General features: G+C 33.8%; 1 protein-coding gene across 1 annotated transcript; it reads left to right on the top strand.

Moving 5' to 3' along the window:
* Positions 1–722: 722 nt before the first annotated feature.
* Positions 723–13,372, top strand: LOC131034860 (disease resistance protein RPV1). The gene is given in 7 exon segments (XM_059213292.1): positions 723–1,528; positions 8,633–9,707; positions 9,819–10,121; positions 10,211–11,335; positions 11,338–12,150; positions 12,248–12,881; positions 13,019–13,372. Coding segments are annotated over 6 exon segments (4,362 nt in total). The 5' UTR covers positions 723–881; the 3' UTR covers positions 12,647–12,881; positions 13,019–13,372.
* The last annotated feature ends 5,833 nt before the right edge of the window (positions 13,373–19,205 follow it).

Genomic DNA, 19,205 nt, shown 5'->3' on the forward strand with positions numbered 1-19,205 from the left:
AAAATTCATATAAAAAAACAAAATTAAAACCATTTTGATCGGACCGTTTGAGTGGACGGTGATGGCATGGGGGATGGGGATGGGAAGGCATGGCATGGGCGGGCCGTTTTGTCCGCTGCGTAGCCATTGCCCTTTCATACACCTTGCGCTTTTCCCGCACAAATATTGTCCACATAATTCTCTGCTCGTTTCCGTTTTTCCCTGCACAAATATTGTCCACTCAATTCTTTGCTTGTTTCCGTGTGCTCTACATTAGGGGAAAGGACCTAGTAGTCGTGCACCCTAACTTCACGCTTCTCAAAATCCTACTTGGAAATTTCGAATCACTCCGATTTTTTTACAGCAGCTTACTTGGCAAGTCCCCTGCTTATAACTAAGGTTTCAGGGCCACATCATCAAATATGATGCCACATCAGCATGCTTTTTGCCAAGGTGTCCAAAACAGCCCCCCAAAAAAGTGAGACCAATAGGCGTGCAAAAGAGACCCCAATAGTTGTGCAGCCGATGTGGCATCACCTGATTGGTTACTTTTTACAATATTAGTACATTTCTTAACAACTATTGGTACATTTCCTAACAACTGTTGGTACATTTCCTAACAAAAATTGATATTTTTTGTTTCAAACAATAGGTTTTATTTGTTCAATTTTTGGAACAAAAGGTATCAACAACCCTCACAACAATTGGAACATGCTCAACTACTGGGTCCTTTCCCCTACTCCATTATCATCTTTCAGGCATATCTGCATAAAAACAGCCTTATCTGTTTACCTTTTGTCTGTCTGCTTAAGTTTGTAGCGAAGCTTTAGCTTCTGTCAGTATAGCATTTCAAACACCAAGGTACTTTTTTCAGCATTCTTTTTTGTTTGAATCTGTAGCTAATGGCAACCTCTTCAAACAGTGCTAGACAATCCAAGTATGGCCCTCACAATGCTTTTGATGGCCTAAGAGTTATCCTGCCAGATCCTGCTGCATCCGACCAACAAGTGTATCCTACAGTAAATGCTTTTGATAGCCTAAAAATCGCTCCACCTACTCCTGCTTCTACTTATACTGCATCCTCATCCGGAACGAAACACCTGCCCTATGATGTTTTTATTAATCATCATGGAGGAGATTCTAAACACACGGTGGCAAAGGCTATCTACAACTCCTTACATTCTACTGGACTTAGAGTATTTTTAGACAAAGATGAGCTGAAACTTGGAGATTTCTTTCCTAAAACTTTAGAAGAAGCCATGCTTAGTGCTGAACTTCATATAGCTATTTTTTCTGAGCATTATGCACAATCCCCCTGGTGTTTGGCCGAGTTGGCATTTATGGTGAAAACCGGCACCAAAATTATTCCAGTTTTCTATTATGTTGACCCGTCTACTTTAAGATGGGCGATTCAAGGAAAAGGAATATATGCAGATGCCTTCTCTAACTATGAAATGAAGAGAAGATACAGTTCGGAACAGCTTCAACAGTGGAAATGGGCACTCCATGAAGCCTCCTTTTTTACTGGCGACATCATTACGAAACAGGAGTAAGTACGCTTTAATATTCCTCCTGCAGTTAGCTTATCAGAATCTTCTTAACGTTGCTTTGGGGGTTTTCTCGTCCTTTTGTTTGTTGATGTATCTGTGATCAGTTAATTGTTTCTTTATTTTGGTTTGCCAAATAAATCTGTAATGCTTGTCAAACGAGAGAAAAACAGAGAGATGAGCTAGAAAACTAACGAATTCCAAGTAAAAGGGAGTCATTTCCAGTGAAAAATGATACCTTGCCAATTTCCCCAAATGAATTAAAAAACAAGTTGCTGAATGAGACAGAAATATTTGATGTTTTATCAAGGTAGTTTATGAGGCAGAACTGATAAATTTGTTGGTGGTCTAGCAGTGCTTTAATACTGCATTTATCTTGTTGTGCTTATGGATTATTCATTATAGAATCGACAGTATTCTTCTGCATTCTTTACCTGCACTTTTCCTGCACAAATGTTATGCACGCATTCTTTCCTATGCAGTTTGCTCACTACTTCCCTCTTTGTTAATATGTCATTCAACTCTGTCTTTTCTTTCAGGCATTTCTGCACTTTGCATTTCTTGTTTTTGTCTACCTCAATTTCCAGAAGAGCACCAGTCTTAGCCTGGAAAGCATTTCAAATATCGTGTCATTTTTACTAGCATTCTTCTTTGTTTCAATATGTACCTAATGGCAGCCTCTTCTAAAATTGCTGGAGAAGCTAAGTATGACCTAAAACGCTTCTAATGGCCTAAGAACCGCCCACCTGCTTGAAGATTGTAAAACAGTATATATATATAGATGATATGATATGAAAGAAGAACTACTACAGCAGAGCCAAAATAATTCTGCATAAAACTAATTAGAGAACTAGTAGAGCAGCTTCTCATAAAAACAATGCTCAATAAAAAGTTTTTATAACTGAAAAACATAATAAGAGTTCGCAGACTCGAAAAGAAACCCTGCCAAAGAAAATAAAGAAAACAAATACAGTTTGTTGTTTTATTTCTTTGGAAAATTATAAACACAAACTTGAAACTGAAATAAAAACTGGAAGCTTGCAGTAGATGACGCGTAGCAGCTTGCAGTAGATGATACGAAGCATCATATACCAACACTGCTCCTGCTGCATCTGGACAAGTTTATTCCGTACAGCACGTCCTCTCCAATGAGAAAAACAAAACAGTAGAAATTAAAAAAAAGACAGAACAGAGGAATTTGATGCATTTCTTAGTGATCAAATAATACTTATTTATACAGCTGGAGACAGAATTTCCCTATAAATCTGTTAAACAAACTACAACATACTGTTTGTAAATGAGCCCTTGACTACATTACCAGAAATGAAAAACGGAAATCTCAACGACAACAATAACACGAAGAGAAATGGGATATAGGTAAAAGTTGACTATAAGAAACGGACGGGGATGTATATATATATATATATTATCGTTCACACATACACATATATCACATAAATAACTAGCTTATATTTATTCAATTTTATAATATATAAAATATATCAAGAAATATCTTTTTTGAGGTGTCTATTAGAGTTAAGAGTGAAACATAATAAAAGTAGTGCTTCCAGAAGGATATTTCTTGGTATGTTTTACATATATTATAAATTTAAATATGTATAATCCAATAGTAGTTGTGGTTCAACATGGAAAACATTAAACAATTATGGTTTAAGCACAATTAGGGTTAGGGTTGAGGTTCCAAAAGGGTTCAATTATCATTAGATTAGGGTTCAAGTTGGAGATAGGATTTAAGTATGGTTAGATTAGGGTTTGATTATGATTAGTGTTTTATTATGGTTAGTGATAATGTATGAGTATGATTAGAGTTTGCTATAGTTAGGGTTTGATTATGGCCAGGGTTTAATTGTAGTGAGATTGAGGTTAAAGTTGGAGGTAGGGTTTAATTCTAGCATTAAAGTTAAGTTTATGTTTAGGTTATGGTTAGGTTTCAATCATGGTAAGATCAGGTTTAGGGAAGGTTACAGTTAGGATTATTATTCTTAGACAATGGTTGGGGTAAGGATTGAGGTTCATTTGGAATTAGTGTTAGGGTTAGGGTTAGGGCTAGGTCTAGGGCTCAATTAGGATTAGGGTTAATATTACCATTAAATTATGGTTAAAGTAGGGTAAGAGTTAGTGTTAGGGTTTAAGGATAAAGCATTGTGTTAGGGTTAGGGTTATATAATAAAGCTTGGTTTCTATTAAGGTTTAATTAGGGTTATGGATTATGTTAGCATAAATATTAGTGAAGGGTCAAGGTTAGGTTGGGTTTATGGTTCAAGTTCAAGATAGAGTTTAATAATTGTTAGGTTATTGCAAGGGTTCAATTACTTTTAGGGCTAGAGTTCAATTAGAGTTATGATTCAAGTACATTAGTGTTAGGGTTAAATTAGTATTAGAGTTCAATTAGGATTAGGGTTAGAGATAAGTTTAGGGATATGTTATGGTTAGGTTTCAATTATGGTAAGATTAGATTTAGAATTAAGGTTAAACATTATTATTTAACAAGAAAAATTAAATATTTGCCAAGGTTTTATATAATTTTTTGAGAGGGAGTTTCTTAAAGTTATCATTGGTTTTATAAGGGTTAGAGTTAGTGTTTTGATTCAAATAGGTTATGGATTAAGGATAAAGCATGGTGTGAGGTTAGGATTATATAAAGCTTTATTTTAAGGTTAGGGTTCACGTATCATTAGGGTTAACATACCATTAGGGTTCAGGCTATGTTAGCATAGAGGTTAAATTAGGTCTAGATTAGGGATATTGTTAAGGTTAGAAAATAATTATGGTAAGGTTTTAATTATAGTTAGGGTTAATATTAGAGTTCAATTAGGCTTAGAATTAGGGTTATGATTCAATTCCATTAGGATTAGGCTTAGATAGGATTGAAGTTCATTTAGGGATAGGGTTTTCTTTAGAATTCAATTAGGATTAGGGTTCAATTAAGGATAGATTAAGGTTCAAGTTGTAGGTAGGAATTAATTGTATGGTTAAAGTTAAGTTACATTCAATTAGAGGAATTAAGGGTTAAAAGGATCAATGGGAGCAAACTTAGAGAACTCATTCAATCAAGATGCATGATCAACACTACTAACTTCAATGATCTCTATGGTGGATGTCTTTTAGAAATTGGATTCCTTTCAGTGACACTAATATAAGTATTATTACCCATCAAGATGTGTGATAAAGTGCAAGGCTCCTATGAAGAGAACATACCCATATATGAATCCATATATGAATCCATCTTGAATTAAGAAACCACCTAGAGATTGGTGTGTGGATGAAAAGAGAGCATCTTTTGTGGGTGCCATATTGATATGATGTGAAGCTCTATGATCCATTTGAAAAAAATGAATAGCAATTAATGTATGTGCATTACCTCTTGTTTTTTTGTGCTTTTTCTTCTGTTGCTTCTTGGCACTTTGCGGATTATTTACCAAGATTAATTTTGTTGCTTCTTAGCATTTTGTGGAATATTTACCAAGATTATTTTGTTGAAGTGTTAGTGCCCTGAGGTTAATGGTCTCTTCATGCATGATGTTTCTAGATGGTAACTATGATTGCAATAGCTGCACTTTTATTTCCCCCTTTTGCCCTGGAGGTTTGAGATTGCCTCCTTTTCTTGGATCTTGTTCTTCTTCCCTTTGCCTTTGGATTGTTAGATTGGATTGTTGATTGTTCTTCCCACTTGCATGCACATAAGTGTTGCTCTTTGGTACTTTTGTCCTCGATGACAAGAAAGTAAAAAAAAGGAAGCTGTGTTGGTTAAGTTTCATATTTTTAATAAGCATGTGGTTATTTATTTAAAATGTCCTTCTCATGGGCCAGTTTAGTGACACGGACACATTGACTTGGCTGACGTGTTATGTGTTTAAAACATCTTTCTCTCGAGCCAGACGGGTGACACGGATGCAGTGAATAACCTGACTTGGCATTTATTGAAACAACATCTTTGGTTTAAATTATGTTTAATTTATCTACGGACAAACAACATATACTTCAAAATACATTTTTGTGAAAAAGGTTTTCGAGAGATGTTTTGCGTTTCATTTTATTTTTGAACTTGTTTGGAGTCCGTCACAAACCCTAACGCCATGAGAGACGCAGCCGCCACTGTAGCTAAGGAGCTCGAATCAGTTTGTTCAGTTAAAAAGAATGAAGCAAAAATGGTCTTAACCGGGAGCTTAATGGTTTGTTGGTTAGTTTGTTTTCAGTTATTAATAAGGTTGCGTTTCACAGGTATTATTCTTGATCATATGATTAAAAGATGTAGATTTTGTTTCGAATCAGGTTTTTCAGTTATGCAAAATGAAAATAAGGAAACTATTCATGCTTTATTTTTGTTTTTCATGATTGGGAAATCAAGCATCTTCAGTTTTTTTTCCTTTCCGTTGCACAGTTAAAAACGGTTATTTGTTTTTCAGTTTGCAATTCCTGTAAGATTTTGGTAACCCTATACGAGGGTTATTCTGGAAGAACATTTGGTGTTTTTGTTTGGGTATAAAATAGTTTTATACAGAACAGTTTAGAGGAGGAAAAATAGAGAGAGGAGTGTGAATAAAGTGAAAGACATAGCATTTGTTAAAAAGAAAAGAAGTGCTGTAGTTTACCAGAGATAGTCGAGGGTTTTGAGAATCAATACTCTGTTTTGTTGCAGAGTACATGAGGCTTTATTGTTTGAAACTATTTTGTTCAGAGATTGAATTTTTTCTCTCTGATAGTGTTGATTTCATTTATATTATGATTCAAATCCTTGAAGAATATTGTTGCAAATTTTTTTGAAAGAATCATCTGTACAGACTGGTAAAATATTCTCGCTCCAATCCCTGATGGTTTTGTGACTGCAAGATTTAAGTGCATGCATAAAATCACCAGTGGCTGTAGCTCGAGTTGAAATGTTTATTGGATAAGAAGAGGGGTTGGTGCTCCTTGAGGCCTTGTGGTTTCTAAAACTTGTGAACTGAGTTGGTGCTCTTTGAATTAATATAAGGGATCTTACCGAGTGGTTTTTCTACCCCAGGAGGGTTTTCCACTCATGAAAACTATGGTGTTATGTGCATTGTCTTGTCTCATTTTGTTTTACTAGTTAATGCTCTGATACGTTCATATCTTTGGCTCTCTTTATTTCATACTCTGTTTTGTTGAGTTTATGTAATGAAATCTTTGCAGTACTCATTTAGATGTTTCATGTTTGTGTAAAAGATTCAATACCATTCTTATTTTTGAAAAGTCTGAATCAGGTGTTTCAGTTGGTTCTATTGTATATTTCATGCTTCATTAAAGGATTTCATCAAGGTGTTAAGTCTTAGTCATCTGTGCATATTGTGAATTAAAATTGTCAAGTTCATAAAAGTATTGCTTGTTAAAATTTGTAACACTCTGATTCACCCCCCCCCCCTCTCAGAGTGTTTCCACTTCCAACAATAAGTGCATGAGCTTTGAACTTTTTTGGTGTACCCATCTTTATGAGCTTATCTTGCTCATGTATTAGAGTCTCAATAAAAGCATGAGTGTGGCCATCTTCCAAGTTGCTCCTCTTGTAAGTCCAATTGTGTGAAAAAAGGAGAGATAAGCATATTCTAGACTCAATTATGATAGAATAGCAAGAACTAATTTGTTTTCTTACTTGAATTTGACAATTCAATTCTGCATTCTTTCAGCTCCTTCAACTTTAGGAATAAGTCTTGAAAGTTTTCAATACTAATTGGATGTACCAAATATTTGGATTTTTCAACAACAAAATTTGGTTCAACCTTTATTGCCATTACCATTCGGTACAAGCTTGCTTTGATTTGTCAATTCTGCATCCTTTCAATTGGAGTAATAAGGCCTTGAACTTTGTGAAGAAGTTTTGAATGTTTTCAAAACTACTTGGATCTTGGATCTACAAAATATTTGGCCTTTTCAGCTGTAGAATTTGGTTCAACCTCTATTGCCATGAGCTGAAGTAGAATCTTTGACTTCCATTCGAAGACTAGAAATTCCATTCTTTCTAATAGCTCTAATTTTCAGTAACTGCAAAAGATTGTAAATGCTCTTTCTTCCTAACTTTTGTGTGCAATTACCACGATGCCAAAAAAAACTATGACTGTTTTTACCAAATGTGAATTGAACCTTGGTGATTGATTGCCTAGAGCTTTTTGCTAGTGCTTCAATTTATGTAGCCATTTTTCCAAAGCATTATACACACGCAGAAGTGGCAGTTAAACGAGCACCACAGGTATGAAAGATAAAACTGGAAAGCTCTAACAGACTAGACATTATACCAAGAATAAAAAAAAAAAAGACGCTGTTGTGAGAAAAAAAAACCTGTATTTGCTGATGAATCAATGAAATGTTCTGTTTTATTCATCCCCATAACAGAGTACATAAAAATCAATACCAACGAGTTTTATATTTAACAGCGGTTCTGCAGAATTGACTAAAAGAAATTTAGCGTATGTTATAAGTGTTCGGAATGTGAAGTCGTCATGTGATCTTTTGTAAATAATAAAATACGAATAAAAGAATTTGGAGGAAAATAATTAAGCCAGACAAAACAATGGTTCATCATAAAAGTATTTTTTTTAAAGGAGAGAATTTCTTTTATTAATCAATATCTAATACACCAATGAATGAACTGTATTTCATATACAACTATGAAATAAAGAGTGGAGAGAAGAAAAAAAAAAATAAATAAATCATGACTATTAGACTTCACATTCTTAACAATAAGATTAACATCGGTTCAGTATGGGTTGCTGGAGCTTATTAATAGAAAAAAGCAAGAACTAAACTAGAGAAACACAAGAAAAAACAAATTAAAAACTCCGCATACATGTAGATTATTATGCAAACAAAGGAAACTGTTGAAAACTGCGAGGAAAGGAAACTATTGAAATTACATGAAGCCGTTGATCATGCATGTCTTCAAATTATCCGTCTTTGTATGAAGCGCAATAAGTTAATAAAAAAAAAGTCACTAAAAAATTGCTTGACAACATTGATGACAGTCAAATTAAAAGCATGACCGATGCTTTATCTTTTCAAATCCTTCTAGCATGCATTTCATTTCGTTTTATTCTTAATTTGTTTCATTATTGACTAGTGATTCATATGTTCAGGGACGAGCAGAGGGTGGTGAAGAATGTGGTGAATTGTGTGTTGAGAGAAATGAACAAGGTGCCATTAGAGGTTGCCAAGCATCCGGTGGGTATAGATGAAGCTGTGCATAACTTTGAAAAAATTAGACTTCAATCTGGTGGCTTGATACAAATTGTAGGTATATGGGGCATGGGTGGCTCCGGCAAAACCACCCTCGCAAAGAAAATATTTAATGACAGACGCTCAGTCATGGATAGGTCAAGTTTCCTTTTTGATCTTCGAGATGCTGCAGGAAAAGGGCTGATGGTTGAGAAACAGAAAAGGCTTCTGGAGGACCTTGATTTCAAGGACGAATCCTTTGACAATGTAGACATAGGCAAAGGGATTCTTGAAAGCCGTTTGAGATCTGTATCTGTCCTTATCATTTTAGATGATGTGGATCATACAGATCAATTTGATGCTCTGTTGCCAGCACGGGAGAAACTTGGACAACGAAGTTTGATTGTTGTTACCACACGCGAGCTGGATGTTCTTATAGCATGGGGTATCTCTGCAGTTTATGAAATGAGACCTCTCAATTCCATTCATGCCAAGCAGCTCTTTTGTTGGCACGCATTCTTACAACCCACTCCACTGCCAGGATTCGAGGATCTTGTTGAGAAGTTCTTAAATGCTTGCAAAGGTCTGCCTTTGTCACTCAAGGTCTTAGGGGCACAGCTATATGGCAGATCTCGTAAAGATTATTGGCAGTCTCAATTAAATAAAATTTCCAGAATATTGCCGGCCGACATCAAATGGAGGCTCAAAGTGAGCTATGATGCCCTTGACGATGAAGAGAAAGAGATGTTCTTGGATGCAGCGTGCTTCTTCATTGGAGAGAGGAAAAGTGTGGCCATTGCAATATGGGACGGATCGGGGTGGAGTGGCCTGCATGGTTGGGAAAAGCTTTTCAATAAGTGTCTTGTTGAGATAGAGGATGGTGGAGAGATAAGAATGCATGATCATTTGAGGGATTTGGGAAGGGAAGTTGCAAACCGACAGGCACCTTATCGACTTTGGTCTCCACAGCAGTGTATCCAGATTCACTCTCAACAGGTAAAAACACTGCATTCTTTCATGGCGTAGGAATCAGCTCCTCCTTGAGCCTGCCTTCTGGCAAGTTCTATTACTTTCAAGAGTTTCTTATTTTTGCTTTTGACTGTTCAGGAAGCAATACAAATCCGAGGTTTGGTAAATGCAATTGATGACAATTGTTACCTTGGACAAGGGAATATCAGAATATGCACAAGCTTAGGAGAGCGTAGTGTCGCCCTATCTTCCCTTGGATTGAAGGTTTTTGTTGGTCATGGAGATTTCATTAATCAGGAACTTGGTGAAATATCAGGAGAGCTCGTCTGGTTTCAATGTGTTGAATTTAAGCACAGAAATCTTCCATCTTTGAAAAAATTAAAAATTTTGAAAATTTTCAGCAGTTGGAGCTTAGAAAATTTGTGGGAACACGATACGGATGTAAGTACCGTGCTTAATGGTTCATTTAAAATGTTTGTCATAATTTTTTTGATTTATCCTATCTTAATTGTATCAAAAATTGGCTGCAGGCTCCTGTGCATCTAAAAGAGTTGGTTATAGAGAAGTGCGAAAGATTGCGGGAATTTCCAAGGTCAATAGGATGTCTCAAGAATCTGAAAAAGATAATAATTCGTCCGTATCATTTAAGTTGGTTGAGCGCCCTTCCACAAGAATTTTGTAATCTCCAATCACTGGAGCACGTGGAGATACGAAGTTGTGCAAATCTGTCATCCCTGCCGAGAAATTTCGGCGAGTTGACAAATCTGAAACACCTGAATTTGAATGGTTGCACCGCATTGAAGATGTTACCAGATTCTTTTAAGAAGCTGACACGTCTGGAACATCTTAATTTAGAGAACTGCGGTGAGCTCATCATCAAGTCGGACGTAGTGGAAAACATGAGAAAGCTCAGGTATTTGAATCTTACTTGGTGCAAGAAATTAGAAGAGTTGCGCCTTCCAGAAGTGGCTTCCTTAACAAATCTCTATTTAAAAGGAACCGGCCTGAAGCAACTGCCAAGTAACATCTTTCATCTTACCAAGTTAACCGAGTTGGCAATAGGAGGTGAGTTCTTGGAAACCCTGCCAAGCTCTCTTGGAAATTCGTCCCCCTTAAACAAAATTGAAGTAAGGCTTTGTAAGAAATTGGAATCTTTATCAGATTCGCTCCAACATCTTAAATGCTTAAAGGATTTGGTTATATACGGTTCAGGAGTGAAGTGTTTATCAATATCATTTATCCATCTTCAAAGTCTAGAAATAACAGATACTCCAATCAGCGAGTTGAGTTTTGGGTTAGGGTGCATGCTCAAGACAATAAGTTTATGGAGCACGGAAGTGTCCAAGATTTCAATTAGTGAAGATAGTTGTCCCTTTCTTGAGACTCTTCGCCTAGGCAATAATAAGGATTTAAGGGACGTGGAAACCCTGCCAGCAACATTGAAGAGCGTGTCTGCTAGTCAATGTAATGTTCTGAAGGACATCAGAGGTGTGCGTTGCTTGAAAAAACTTGAGGAGTTGAAGATAGAGAACTGTACAGAGTTAGACGGGCTTCCATGTTTTGCAGAATTAGTGTCTTTAGAAAATTTCACATTGAAAGGTAGCAGCAAGGTGAAGAAAATAGCTGGTATACAAGTCTTGCAAACTTTACATCTCTAATGAAATTTGAATTGCAAAAATGTATCAAATTTGAGAAGATAGAAAGTTTTAGGTGTTTGAAATCACTGGAGGTGTTGAAGATAACTGACTGTCAAGGGTTGGAGGCACTTCCCGGTCTTTCAGAAATCACTTCCCTAAGAATAATTCAGTTGAAAAAATGCCACAAAATGGAGAAGATAGAAGATTTAGGTGGTTTGAGATCACTGGAGACCTTGGAAATTAGTGACTATCCAGAATTGGAGAAGATAGAAGGTTTAGGTGGTTTGAGATCACTGAAGACCTTGAAAATTAGTGACTGTCCAGAACTAGATAGGCTTCCAAGTCTTGATGAATCAACTTCTCTTCAATATTTTGATTTGAAAATGTGCCACAAATTGAAGAAGATAGAAAGTTTAGGAAGTTTGACATCATTGGATCAGCTGAACATTATTGACTGTCCACAATTAGACGGGCTTCCAAGCCTTGAAGATTTAACTTCTCTTCAATTTTTTGATTTGAAAATGTGCCACAAATTGAAAAAGGTAGAAGGTTTAGAAGGATTGAGAAAACTGTTGCGCCTGACTATTAGTGACTGTCCAGAGTTAGAGAGGCTTCCAAGTCTTGAAGAATTAATTTCTCTTAGATATCTTGATTTGAGAATGTGCCAGAAATTGAAGGAAATAGAAGGCTTAGAACGATTGGAGAATTTGGAGGTACATTCCTGCCTGAATGTGCCGTCTATAGTCAACCTGGAGCATTGTCAAAGATTGGAGAGGCTGGTAGTCGTAGCAAAGGACAGATCAGATGTTGAACCATATATCAGTAACATACAGGTAATAGAAAATAGTTGAAATAGAAATATGAGGGTCTATTTATTATTATCTATTCATTTGATTTAGTGCACCCTCTCAAATTGCAAACAATGTGCAGAAATGGCCCAGCGAAGTGATAATATGCACGAGGGTAGCAGTGCCAAATGTCTCTATTCTTGACTATCCCGAAGGGGGATTAGATGCAATGGCAGAATTGATCAAGTGGCTGGAGGATGTCAGTCTGACATGTTTTATTATAGATTGTGTTTATCCTTATTTAAACATCCATATAGATTGTGGCATAAGATCTTTTGATACCGAATTGGCGGAGGGAAAATGGTTATGGATGGGCGTCTCCACACAAGGCCCCCCCGGGCTTCGATATGACCCAGACGAAATTTGGGCATACAGCGAAAATAACCAAAGCAGGGTGAAGGTAAAAGTGGAAGACGCATGGTCAGTGATGGGCGAAGAGGGCAGCATAGTAGAGGCTTTCCGTCAAATTTTCCAGAGTTAATGCGTGCTGAATTAGTTTTATTTGTTCATATAAAAAGGTAATTGTTAATCTCTCTATTAAGAATAGTATAATTTAAATTTTACATTTGTATAATTATATACATCTCACTACGATTTATGGTTTTTATAAGTGTAAGACATTTGCATACGATGATCTCATAAGAGCGATGATATTTATCAAAGGATAGTGAAGTGGAGGTGTCAGACTAAAAGGGATTTAGTGACATATTTGTGAGGTATTGAGTATTGAATTAATTGTATTCATATAAATGATAATAATATTTTTTTTAATATTAATGATCTTTTATTTTTATTTTGTTCATGCGTATGGTTGTCTACATTTAACAAAATACGTGGTTGTTAAAATATACAGTCAATGCAACACTGGTGATCACTCTCTTACTGACAGCTGGACTGAACAAGGGATGACTTGAAACTTCTAAGCTTTGGGTTGCTTTCTATGGAATAGCATTGTTCTTTGTATGGTATACAATTTCATTTAAGTTGCTACAGCTGAATGTTTTTGGTGTTGTAGCTACTTTGTATTTGTTTCAACCAGTGTTTTGCTGGTCTAACAGCTATGCTTGTTTACAGCTGAATGGAGACTTGGAATTTGATGGTCTATGTGACAGTTTTTTCACTTTTGGATTGTACAGCTTAAAAAGTTTGCACTGGCATGCTATACTTTACTAAAACCATATATATGTTATTTCAATTTTATTCTTTATATTTAAGATTTTGACATTAATTATTAGTAATTATTAACTTATTATCACTTAACATTAATAGGTAACATATATGATTGTATAATGTTCGTTATAAATATGCATTGATTTTTATCTATATAAAATATCCATGTCATATTAATAATGAAAGGATCGTGATTTCATTTCTTTGAAAGGAAGAGGTTCTTCATTTCTTTTCAAGAATTAGATGCATCTACATTTTATTCTAGCTTCAATCTTCTTGCTCATTGATTAAGCTTAGGCATATACTTTGTAATTCATACAATTATGTTTTAATTTTTAATTTATCAATAAAATTTGTTCATAATATAATCATTTTATAAAATAATGTTTTACACAATTAATATGTTTGGCTCTTGTTTAGGTACTTAAAAATATGTCTTTAAAGAGAAAGAAAGAAAATACCATTGGGAAATGTATAGGTAGATGGTTGTGGAACTTTTGGTTATTCAATTTTAAATAAAATAGTTTCATAATAAGCATTTGAAAGAAACATTTACAGAAATTTTTTAGTCTATTGTAAGAAGTATAATCTATGCAAGGACCATGGGGTATAGAGGATGGATGTAGCAATTTACAATTTGATTATTTGCACATTATTTTATTAAAAAAAAATATTTTTGATATTTAATATGTAATATTGGTTAAATTGATAAGAATATTTAAATAGAAAAGAATTTATATAAAATTATTCATAAATTAAATTTATTTTTTTGACACAAATTATATGATATGTAGCAGTGGTTGTCAAATACCAGACCTGGTTGAATGTAATCATTATTATATCTGTATTTGTTGTTGACTTTTTGTTTTCTCTCTTTGTGCTTATTTGTCCTTGATGACAACACTGATGGTTGGTTGACATACTTTGCTTCACTCCTTGGCATAATGACTCATGCCACATGGTACTTTGGCACTATGTTACTTGATTCAATTGTCCATGGCATGCTTAGCATACTCATCTTCAGAGTTGATGTATTATGGATGTTTTTATCTACTTGATTCTTGTGCAGACATAATTATTTTCCTTTCAAATGTTGTGCACTCTTCTTTTGACAGAATTAGTGATAGGTTCCTTTTACGGTGCAGGTGACAGATTGTATTGATCTATTGTTGTTGAAATGATCTTTTTGATACTCATTTCTCTTCTTTTGACAGAATCAGTGACAGGTTCCTTTTACGCTGCAGGTGACAAATTGTATTGATCTATTGTTGTTGAAATGATCTTTTTGATACTCATTTGTATAGGGCAGTTTCGATCTTTTATCTCTCTTTCTTGTGGTTATATATTCTTATTAGTTGATACAAGTCTACGTATTATCTTTGTTTGGAACATAATATCTTACGTATCTTTTTCCCTAATTAGGGCTTAGTATTTTAGCAAGGACCTTCTTGTTAGAATATTAAGGTCTTATTGAGAACAGACTCATAATTTGTTATTATTCTAACAAGGTTCAATACTAGTCTGTATCAGGTTATGAAATGTATCCACATGATTGTAATTCAATGATTGTTTTTAATGGTCTCTCTATTCCTTGGTTTCAGTGATTCACATGGTTTACTATACTTATGATCATTTAACACTTGATATATAAAGTGTTATTATCTTATTTGGTCAATGGGGACACATGTTCATCGACTGTCATGATTAATCAATATTGCACTTTGACCTTGGCAAGAAGTTAATGATATTGGGTTTACTTGAGGGCAACGTCTATCCAGCACCCATATTATACCATTGACTATGTTTAATAATTAATTGAAAAATAAACATTCATTATATTTTAATTATTAATTAATTAAAAAACATAGTCAATGATACAATCTGGGTGTTGTATAGACACATGCTTACTTGAGTATATACTACATCGACTTCTTTTTGAACAGTCGAAAGCATCTTGTCATACTTATCGATCTATATGCTTGTTGACTTTTTGCAGTGCATATTTTGATAGTAAAATACAATGACGACATTGCACACGGGACTCATTGATGTGTTGTTGGTATGTGAACAGTGAAATTGTTTTGAACAACATTATTTGGCATTTGATCTGGCAATTATTGTGTCGGTGGAATTTTGTTATTCACATGTTTTTTATGATATTATTATCACTTGTCGGACTTAAGTGATCATTTTGTTTTGGCAAATTATTTTTGAAGTCATTTGAAAGGAATAGGGAAAATAGACTATTTTTTTTTAGGTAGGCCCGAAACCTAGCCTCCGTGCTGTCTTCGCATTCTCAAAATCAACATGTTTTGCTGGAATCTTGTTATGGGTTTTCAATATGCTCGATTACAATGGTTGCACAATTGATTGGTGGATTTCAAGCTAAAAGGGATATGCATCAAACAGGTTTTATGTTTTTTCTATTTGACTTTTGGTCGACATAAATAGGTATCTTTGAATCGGTCACTCTTGAAATGGTTCTTTTTGAGATTCAGTTTTTGTATTCAAGTGTGGTGTTAGGATTGCAAGCATAATGCAGTTGTAGGATCGTTCTTGAGTAGAGATCTAGACATTGAAGTTGTGAAGAATATTGATGTGAGGTGTAGAGTTAATACTCCACCATTGCAAAGTGTTGACGTTTTGGATTGAATAAAGAAATAGGTTTCGAGTGGTTTTTTTATACCCCATGAGGGTTTTTCTACTTAGGAAATGCATGTGTTATGTGCTGTCTTTTGTCTTTCATGTTGTTACATGTTATTGTGATCTTAAAGTTAATGCTCTAATACTTTTAGTATGTTCAAAAGATGCCAATTTTTTAAGGTGTTTATCTCTGGTTTTGCCCTCTCTCAAAGCTGAATTGTTATGTATTTGTCTTTAAAATCATTTATAAAGCATAAACGAACTTGTTCATTCATTGATGGAACAATGTTACGGGATGCTTTTGACATGAGTTATTACTATCTCTAAGTTGTATTTATCTCTGAAATGTTATGTGCTCTCCTACATACATGAGTTATTACTATCTCTAAGTTGTATTTATCTCTGAAATGTTATGTGCTCCCCTGCATATTCAAATTTCTTATTTTGGTTAGGTCAAGTCAAAAATAATAATTAAAAGTTACCACTCCGATTCACCCCCTGCCCTCCTCTTAGAGTGAATCCACTTCCAACATTTTCTTCTCAGTAATTTATTTTTTATGCTTTGTTTTTTTCAATAAAAAAAATTATACATTCAATATTTAGATAGATTGACTTTACAATATATTTTTTGGTTGGAGTTACATAGTATATAATATGAATATATTATTAGTATATGTTGACTTTACAATATATTATTTTGGTTAGAGTTGCATAATATGAAATATGAATATTTTATAAAGAAATAATATATTGTATGGTTATAAATCTTAATATAGAAGTTTTTTAATAAGTTGATAAATTATAATATTTATTTTTAATAATTAACATATGTAACAATAAAATAATTATTTATGCTATTATATTTTTAATAATTTAATATTAGTACACTACTAAATTTTATTATTGTTTAAATAAAATCAAATTCTACCGAACTTACAAATAAAAAGACACATAAGCAACAAAATAAAATTTATAAATATCAGATTGAAAGAAGGCAGATGATTTTTTTGAACCTGATTTTCCATCTTCCAATTATCTCCTAGAAGAGTCCTTTTTCATTGCAATTAGCAATGCCCTTGTATGTAGGACATTCGTCTAAGGATATGGCCAACCATGCTCACGTCTAGAATAGTTCAGCTTCGATATCGCCTAAGGGTTTTTATAGAGGGGAATGGAATCGCCGAGAAGGTCAAGCCTCTCCAATGCACCAATAAACCCTTGTTTGGAATTTGGTGGTGATGTTAAAAGTTAAGTGATTGAAAGTATAGAATTTTTATTAGGAATATATTAAGTGACAAATTGAATCATTTATGGGCAAGCCCACTATATTTTGGGCAAGCCCACTATATTTTGGGCTCCATTATAAAAGGTGACATTTAAATTTATTCTTGTGATTATGATTTTTGCTTTATGGTTTTAGATAATGTGAAGAATCAATTTATACTGTTCTATATAATTATTTTTAGATTGGGCTAGCACATGCATGTGTTTAAATGATGGAATTCTATTTTAGATTTTATGATTAAATGATTTATAATTATATTAGTGCGGATTTACCTTTTTAATTATTTATTCTAATTTTAGTTTGAGTTATTCTTTGAAACAATTGGTGATTTCTTGAACAATTTCTTGAGAATAGACAGAAACTCTTCTCATTCTATATACATTACCTTGTTCTCACATTTTTGTTTTATAGACACCTATGTAAATCTTCTAGTATATATTATTTTAAAATTTGCTAAATACAATTTTTCTTAGCCTTTGGATTATGAGGGGTTATTATTGTATTTATCTTTATACTACCCACATTATTACATACTACCACTCCAACTTGATAGATCTAATCAATAGAAAATTGGGTAACCCAGTCAAAGGATGATGTGATGCACAAGAGTGATTTGCTCTACGTATAACAAATAATAGAATGATAGTACCCTTAGACTTTTGTTTGCCCTCAATGAAGTCCATATTGTCGTGTTGACAAATGAAGAGCTTACAATGTTTTAGGAGGCTTAATCATTTCAATCTTCATATGTTTCTATGATTCACATATAGTGACAAAAGACTTGATGTCTTGCTTCATTCTCATCATGTTTTGTGCTTATCTTAAGAAAAATGATGATTTTCTTATGAAGGAGATATTTAAATCTGGGATTGATCTCAAATTGCCACATAGGATTTTGAGAGATACAAAGTTAGGGTGCTAAAATATTGGACCTCTCCCCTAACTACATTCAAAGTTTCTTCTTTTTTATCTTAAAATACTATAATTTGTAAGGTTTCATAATTGTATTACAAAAGTTATTGATTGTTTGAAGACTTCAATTCCTACAGTCCAGTTTGTTTCATGTCATTTACTAATATTTAAAAAATTTAGTTAATACTTATTTTTCTTTATCTTTATTTAATGCCTTAGAGTATGACCAAGTAGAAAACTATTCTTAAGCCTATTGATTTTAATCCCAACAACCAAGAACCCAACCACCCACCAAATACAACCCAAAAAGAAAAAGAAAAGAATAAAATATATCCAAACATCTCCTTGAACTTGGAAAAAATTAGCAAGATTTGAATTTTAAAAAAATCTAAATTAAAAGAACAAAAATGAAGAATATCATCAGTGTAAATCCTCTTGTCTAAAGAAAATATGTCATATACCATGAAACTCAACAAGTAATTAATCAAAATCTTTGAAAGAAGGGAAATAAAATTGATAATATTACTGTGATTCCTTCCAAATCAAATCAAATCTTTTGACCCATGAAAGTTTCAAAATAAAATATTTTGCACTGATTACAAGCATGTACAATAAAATAGAAAAATGCCAATTTATTACATCAATATTATTGGCAAGCTCCCACTATAATATTATAAGGGAAAACTAGTAGCAAACACATATGTGATTCTGAAAAAGACCTCCCATTTAAATTGAATAATACATTATTAAAAAAGAAGTGTTTTAAAGTCCAATCTCTAGTGGATGCTAATATTTTCCTTGATTGCATGGGTGCATATAGAGTAATGTCATCATCAAATCTTTTGACCCATGAAAGTGTCAAAATATAATATTTTGCATTGCTTACAATCATGCAATAAAATAGGAAAATTTCAATTTATTAAATCAATATTATTAGTAGGCTCCCACTATAATGTTATAGAGGTAAACTAGTAGCAAAGACATATATAAGATTGTAAATAAGACCTCCCATTAAGATTGAATGAATACA

This window comes from Cryptomeria japonica, chromosome 10 (genome assembly GCF_030272615.1).
Source record: "Cryptomeria japonica chromosome 10, Sugi_1.0, whole genome shotgun sequence".
In the NCBI taxonomy this organism is placed as follows: Eukaryota; Viridiplantae; Streptophyta; class Pinopsida; order Cupressales; family Cupressaceae; genus Cryptomeria; species Cryptomeria japonica.